Source organism: Apaloderma vittatum, unplaced genomic scaffold (assembly GCF_000703405.1).
Source record: "Apaloderma vittatum isolate BGI_N311 unplaced genomic scaffold, ASM70340v1 scaffold19983, whole genome shotgun sequence".
Classification (NCBI taxonomy): Eukaryota; Metazoa; Chordata; class Aves; order Trogoniformes; family Trogonidae; genus Apaloderma; species Apaloderma vittatum.
Genome location: NW_009708999.1, coordinates 17971 through 25651, shown reverse-complemented (window position 1 = coordinate 25651; position 7681 = coordinate 17971). Strand labels below are relative to the sequence as shown.

Genomic DNA, 7681 nt, shown 5'->3' with positions numbered 1-7681 from the left:
CCTTCTTGTCCCCCTGGGCACACTGCTGGCTCGTAATCCAGCTTGTTCAGAATGAGTCGTTAAGGTGGCTCTGCTGGATGCCTCTGCAGATGACTCCCCTCTTCCTTCTGCTTAAGTAACGCAGGGTAGTCACTTATTTGAGTTGGAAAACGTCTGACCTTTCCACTTTCACAATTCACTTAGACTTTTTTTTCCCCCTTTTTTATTTAGAACAGTAGGTTGGCAAGCATCTGGCCCTTCCGTGATTTATCTGGAAGCAAATCTTAGTGAGGCTTGCATTCATGTGAAAACTGCGCATGAAATCGCACCAGATACCATCTTCACGTACTGAAATTTGGAAATCCAGGGCATAACATCAAGAAACAGTCTTTTTTTTTTATTATTATTTGTTCTTGTGGTGTCTCCCAGCCCAAGACAGGTGACAAAGGTTCATAGTGAAGCTGATAAGTGCTATTTTTATGCTTGCTCTGGGTATCTTTAATATTTTAAAAAATGTTTTAATCTTTATGCTAGGTAAAGTCTGTATAAACTTCTGGCCAGGCAGAAATGTCACCCTGCACATAAATATGACGTTACCTGTAAACCACCATCTTTAATGGCTGTATCAACCCAGGGAACCCGTCGCATCGAGATTTTTCATTTTTCTGAGTTAGGATGCTAATTACTCAGCTTTCATTTAAAGATTCAGGGGGAAGATGTTCTTAACCTCTTAAAAATTTAATTTAGACCTCTGAATTATTACACAGTAATGAGTATAAAACCAGTCTAGACACAAGATAGAGCGATGAAAGGTTCTCATTTGTATTCCCTAGATTTTCTTTTTCCCCTTCTTCACGTGCTTATTTTTATATTTTATTTTTTTTAAGGAACTTTGTGGCTTTCAGACTGTGATATATCAGTCACGTTAGTCTTGGGCTGACCGAGCCGTTAAGCTCTCTGGTGCCTCTGCTTCCTTCTTGTCGGGTGTGAGGAGTTACAGCCCAGCTCTGTTACCTTTTAGCTAAATGCTTCCCTTTAGCTAAAAACTTCCGTGCATATTTCTAAAATTCTCTTTCTGACTTGAAATTATGGGAATAACATTCTTGCAGGACGCCGGCAGCGAAAACGGGAGGTGAAATAAGCTGGACTCAACATCAAATAAGGCTCTGCTAGTTTAATCTTATATCTGCAGTGGATTTGTTGGGTGGGGTTTTTTGTGTGGATGAGGACCACGAACAGGTTGCTTTTCCCTATTTCTTGTAGAGCCACCACACTGACAGCTGTGCCCCAACTTCCGCGCTGCTCGTGGGTTTTTTTGATTCAAACGGATTCTGGGATTCTGTGAGACCTGCACAACTCCACCGTGATCGGTGACCTCGCAGTTACGAGTTTGTGCTCGCAGTCGTACTTAAAAGCTTTTTCCTAACTGACCTTCGAGTCACGTAACCAAATCTCCTCTTTCTAGGTGGAAATTGCTGCTGGGCTTGCTCAGGTTCGTGAGCTAAGATATCTGTTAGAGCTCTGAAATCTGGACTTGTGCATCCACGCTTCACAGAATCACAGAATGTCAGGGGTTGGAAGGGACCTCTGAAGATCATCCAGTCCAACCTTCATCCCAGCACACCCAACCACTACACCACAGCCTCAAGTGCCAGATCTACTTTTTTTTTAAACACCTCCAGGGTTGGTGACTCCACCACCTCCCTGGGCAGCCTGTTCCAGTGCCTCACCACTCGTTCAGGAAAGAACTTCCTCCGAATATCCAATCGAAACTTACCGTGACGCAACTTGAGGCCATTTCCCCTTGTCCTGTCATTAGGAATTAGAGAGAAGAGACCAGCACCAGCCTCACTGCAGCCTCCTTTTAGGTAGTTGTAGAGGGCAATAAGGTCTCCTCTCAGCCTCCTCTTCTCCAGACTAAACAAACCCAGTTCCCTCAGCCGCTCTTCACAGGGCCTGTTTTCCAGACCTCTCACCAGCCTTGTTGCCCTTCTCTGCACCCGCTCCAGCACCTCGATGTCCTTCTTGTGCTGTGGTGACCAAAACTGGACACAGCACTCGAGGTGAGGTCTCACCAGTGCCGAGTACAGGGACTTCTTCCGCACCGCAACAGCCCGATGAAACTGTTTTGGGTTTTTTTTGGTGTTCAAAGCAAACTTAAAACGGAGCCTTTGCTTCTCTTCTCCAGTTGGGTTTCCCGTCTTTGCGTGGCTGCAGCGGGTGCTCGGACCAGGAGAGAATCGCGTTTTTCAGAAGCCACTTGCTGTGCTGCTGGGCGCTACTTGGCCGTTTGGCATTTTCGCTTTTTGAATGCCAGAAATATTTTAGTTATTCTAATTAGAGATTGACTGTAGTTAGATCTTGACCCTAATTAGGGAATGACTGCCAACGAAGTTTGCTTGGGTTACAGACAAGGCTGCTTTTTTCATGTGATGGGTTTTATTTTTTATTTTTTTTTTAAGCCGCAGGCCTAGGGAACATTCTCAGCCTCATCCTTTATAAGGGGATTGTGTATTTTCTGCGGGTCTCTGTTTTTTTAGTTGTTCAACGCTGGCTAATTTGGTAAATGTAAATGCTACACTGTAGCTGTAAGAGGTTTCCAGAGTAATTAAACTATTATTCTGTAACATATTCTGATTTATGAACCTTTTGCCTTCTTAGAAAGGTTTTGTATGGATTGAAGATCCACGCTGCAGAACAAGTTGCCCATTGCTCAGCTGGATATTGCTGCAGATTTTTGTGTTGGTTTTTTTTTACATATGTAATCGTTGCTTATGAGGGAAAACGAACTCTTTTGAGGTGGATTTTTCGTGGTGGTGTGTTAGGTACCACTTCATATCTCTCGCACAAAACACAGCAGACGAGGCAGAAGCTGGTAAAGTGACGCTTTGAGCATTGAAGTGAAATTATGTCATAAAAAGAACAAATAAAAAAAAGGATCTTGAGATGCAGCATTGAGGTGAAAGGGAGAAGGGGACTGTAAGAAGTGTGGTGTGAAAGTTGAAATTGGAGAGGTCTGCAGGAGGATAAACTTGAGTAGTTCAGTAAAACAAACTGGCAATAACAGTGACGGTGCCCTGTGAGGTTTTTAAACTGACTTTATCCCAGATGCCTCGTGAGGGTTAGTCAGGCTTCCAGAGATGGGATGAAATCCCTCTGCTGGTTCTTACAGATCTTTCAATCTCTTAAACTCTGTGAATTAACCCAGTCACAAAGTCCTTCAGGGCCTTGGGGCTTTTGTTTCTTTGCTTTGTGGTACTTTAAGTCTGGTCTAGATCAAGGACTGAGACCACCTATGGTGCGATGCAGGTTAATTGTGACCGTAAATGTGATTTATCCTCTTTCTTGCTTTCTTATTTGAAAGTAGATGTGAGGTTTGGCAAGCGTGGTGTATTTTAGAAAGCACCGAGAGCTGCAAATGAGGAGAAAGACAATTTTGAAAAAAAATATACTTCTTTGGCAGGTGTCAGCTGCTCGGATGATGACGAAAAGCCCCGCAAAAGACGACGAACGAATTCGTCGAGTTCTTCCCCTGTGCTCCTGAAAGAAGTCCCAAAGGCGGTGACTCCCGTCACTAAAACCATCACGGTGCCTGTAAGTGGCAGCCCCAAGATGAGTAATATCATGCAGAGCATTGCCAACTCCCTACCGCCGCACATGTCGCCTGTGAAAATAACCTTCACCAAGCCCTCGACGCAGACAACAAACACGACAACGCAGAAGGTACGTGGGGGAAGCTGCCAAATGTTCCTTTCTTCTGTCGTTTTCTCGACGAGCGAGATTTGACTCTGCCTTTCTTCCGAGCTGTTGTTTTTTTAAGGCTTGCGCTTGGGAGCAGGTAAAAATCCCTCAAAAGAGATAAAAAAAAACCAACTGAAAACCGAGCTCGTGTATGAATTTAGTTCACCTGTGTGTGAAAGGACCTGGATTGACAGCCGTGGAGACTGAAGCCCTCTTTTTATCCACAGAACAGGTCCAGCACAGGCAGCGGGAGTGCAAGCTTCCCCCAGACTGCCCCACCAATGGGCCTCAACCCTGACCTGAAGGGACCACTTCTAGGGATGAGAGGGGATTCAGTCTCCACGCTCATTCAATTCTTGGCCTCTCTGGCCAGACTGCCAACAAGGTTACCAGTTTAGTACCATTTGTGGTGTTGGGTTTTGTGCTGTGGCCACTAGTCCACTGAGAACTGGATCACGTAGGCCACTGAACAGCCTTCAGATGGTAACGACTATTGGCCAAAGGTAATCTTTCTTATTTCTCTTCTTCCTTATTTGTGCGTATTCTTTGCCGTAGTAGAATTGCCAGGAGAGGTGGCACGTTTTCCCCGTGCTTTAGGAAGCGTTACAGATGAGCCTACTTTTCTTTTTTTCTTCTTAAGATATAAAAAAATAAAAGAAAAAGACTGTCTCAGGCCAAGTTTATTCTCGGTACAGTTATTCAGGCAGATCTGTGTGAGGAGGGATGGTCTGTGGAATTAATTTGGCCTCAGCGAATGGGCTGATGACAGACCGGCCGCTAACAAGCGTTTTTTTCCAACTGTGAGCGTTCGGCTGTTCAAACCTTCACGCAGTCTTTGCCCTTTTAGTCTTCTTAATTGTTTAATGACTCCATTTGGAGCAGAGTTCCCATGTCCTGGGTTTGGTGTTTTTTTTTTTTTCTTTTTGGGAAACTTTAAAACCAAGGCAGATTAACTGAAGTAATGTTCAATAAAGATCTTGCTTTCTGGCCTTTTCTCACTCGGGAGCACTTTGATGCTTTCATTCTGATTCCCTGCTCTCTAACAGTGTCCTTAATCAAATTTCATCTCTGAATACACGTAGAGAAATTTGTGAGTGAGCATAAATCATCAAATAGGACGTCCTGCGTTCAGCGCGGGAAATCTACAGCTAGGTCAGGCCTTAACCCACCCATCCTGCCAGTCTTAGGCTCATCTTTTGTGCAGAGAGATTATTATTTTTATTTTTTATTTGCTTTAAACATCTGTAGTTTTGCATTAAGTATGAGTACTGCATGTCACGGTGGTTAACAATGAAGTGTATTAAATCCAAAAAGGAAGAGAATGTATTTGAGGTGTTCCTTGAATTTCTTGTTCATCTGCAACGGTAGGAAAATGATAATTTGTTTCATCAAGGAGCCACAGTGTGTCTGTGTGCCTGAAGTTGTCACTTGGTGGGTTTAGATGTGCCAAAATACGTAACTGGATCATTTTTGGTGGGAGAAATCCCCTTCTAGAGGTTTTGAATTAAATGTCAGACCCATTGGACTCAATTTGGAAGCGTCCTGTTTTCAACACGGGCTGTTGGACGGGAGTGCCGTCGCCGGGTAGGAATGAAATCCGTCATTTCTGCCTGCCAGCTTTCTGAATTGTTTTGACGTTTTGGTAGGCTGGAGGAAGATTTGTCGTAACAACTAATAATGTCACAGCCCCAATTTCTGGATGCTCTTAGAATGAAGTCCTCTGTCTGGGACACAGAAGGAGTCTAACGAGTGAAACTTCTGGCAGTTAATGCCTTTTATTTCTTCAGGGAGTAGGTTTTGATGTCTCTCAAAAATAGAGCTGACAGGACTAATTTCAGGGTACGGGTGCATTAGATTTTTAGCCCAACAATTAAAATCAACAAGAGCAAAAATCAACTTCCTTCTTTTTTTCTCCTGGATGAGGCAGCCTTTCTGCTGTCAGAGATATTCAGTTTTCCTACTCAGGATGTGTCTGCTCGGATCGTTTCAACGTATGGGAGAAAACTATCTAAAAAATATAATTATTGCGGCTTGAGCTTTAATACTTTTAATGTTTTACACAAAAGCTCTCTTCTTCTGGCTATACTCTGTTCTGCTGCGTTAATTTTGAAAGAAGAAATAGAAGAGAGACGCAAACCCCCTTAGTCCCAGGACAGCAGTCATTGCTGGAACAGCTTTACAAGCTTTTCTTCCTTACACGATTAAGTGAAGCGTTATTAAGTGATAATCTTGGTCTGATGGCTTTATCTCTGGTTTTTGAAGAGCAGCAGTCTTCAGGAGTTGCAGTTAGGCCCAGATTTATCCTACATATCCACGCTAAGCTGAGACTCTGAATTTGCCACCTTGCGCTGTGGATTACGTAGGAATTTCCATGTGAATAATCTGCCAAATTTCATTGTAAGTCGTCCTTTGACTGTGCCCCTAAAATAGTTAAGGTGGAGTGGAGCTGGCCTGAAAATTGATGCGTTTGGGAAGTATTTCTTGCGTTGACTGACTTAATTCATTAATTATGGCCTCAAGTTGCGTCAGGGTAAGTTTAGGTTGGATATTCGGGGGAAGTTCTTTCCTGAACGAGTGGTGAGGCACTGGAACAGGCTGCCCAGGGAGGTGGTGGAGTCACCAGCCCTGGAGGTGTTTAAAAAAAAAGCAGATCTGGCACTTGAGGCTGTGGTGTAGTGGTTGGGTGTGCTGGGATGAAGGTTGGACTGGATGATCTTCAGAGGTCCCTTCCAACCCCCAACATTCTGTGATTCTGTGATTCAGAAACAGGTTAAAACCCCAGAGACACATCGTGGGAGGCTGGCGAGCTTCAGGCCAGGATTTGGCTGTGTTGCGTCCGGCTCGGCAGCGTGGTTGTAGGCAAGGAGCGATTTCCGAAGGGTGTCTGGTCGAGGTTGGGCAGAAGGCAGAAATAAAACGTTCTCCCTGGAGAATGCAACGAAGATGTGGGAGCTTTGTCCTTCAGGCGTTGGTCAGTTGTGGGGAACCCGCAGGCAGGATTTGCTTTCACTCAGATGTGGGGCGAAAGCAGAGGCAGCCGTTGGGGTGGAATTTGCTGCTTTTGCTCCGTCCATGTGGTTGTGTGCGAGGTCCTGCACCCGAGTCGGGCCAGTCCCAGGCACAGACACAAACTGGGAGCAGAGTGAGGTGAGAGCAGCCCTGAAGAGAAGGACTTGGGGGTGTTGATAGATGAGAAGCTCAACCTGAGCCGGCAGGTGAAGCGGGCTGATTCATAGATTTTGCCTTAAACATTTCATGTAATTTTTTACAAACCTCCAGCGTGGTCAGAAGACTGATGGAATGTTGCAGAGAGGGGATCTGATCGGGATGGAAATGCCTCAGACAGCCCTGGCACCGAATATGTGAAGAGATTAGGAAATCTTGTGGAGGCAGGATGGCCTTACCTCTAGCATATCTTCCAAAGAGATGGGGCATTTGCACATGTTAATGAGAATTACTGGAAACAATGGAGGGTCTGGATCCCCCACCTCACATTCTACACGTCTGCACATAGAAAATTGTGTATAAATTGAAGCAAGGTAAAGAAGAAGGTTAAGAAGAAAAAGAAGAAGGAAGATGAGAAGAAAGAAGACAAGGACGGATGCATCCTGAACTCTGCTTTGGCGGGACCAGTGCAGGAACCCAGACCGGTGATATCTCCCTCCCTCTCTCCCCCCCCCTCCCCCCCCCCCCCCGCCTCTTTCTCCCTTTTCCTCGAGAAGTACCTCTCTCTCTCTCTCTCTCTTTCTTTTTCCTTTTCCTCACTAGGTAGTGAAAGGTCCATCATACTGTTTATTTGGGTTTTTTATGCCTAAATTTCTTTCTTGTGATGGTTAAGTGTAACATTGTCTGTCTTAACATTGTGTTTAGATGTCCTTTATTATTGTCATTATTAAGTTGTTGTAGTGCGTTGCTTATTTAGCCTTTTTCCTGGATTTTTTGTTATATTGTCCGCCCTATC

General features: G+C 44.6%; 1 protein-coding gene across 1 annotated transcript in view; it reads left to right on the top strand.

Moving 5' to 3' along the window:
* The window catches only part of LOC104271931 (chromosome unknown open reading frame, human C11orf30), a gene marked incomplete at its 3' end in the record, with an annotated part of 35134 nt that overhangs the window by 9706 nt on the left and 17747 nt on the right, over window positions 1-7681 (top strand). Inside the window, exon 6 of the mRNA XM_009866769.1 lies at window positions 3443-3702. Within this exon, the coding sequence (XP_009865071.1) occupies window positions 3443-3702 (260 nt within the window). The remainder of the gene's footprint in view (window positions 1-3442; window positions 3703-7681) is intronic.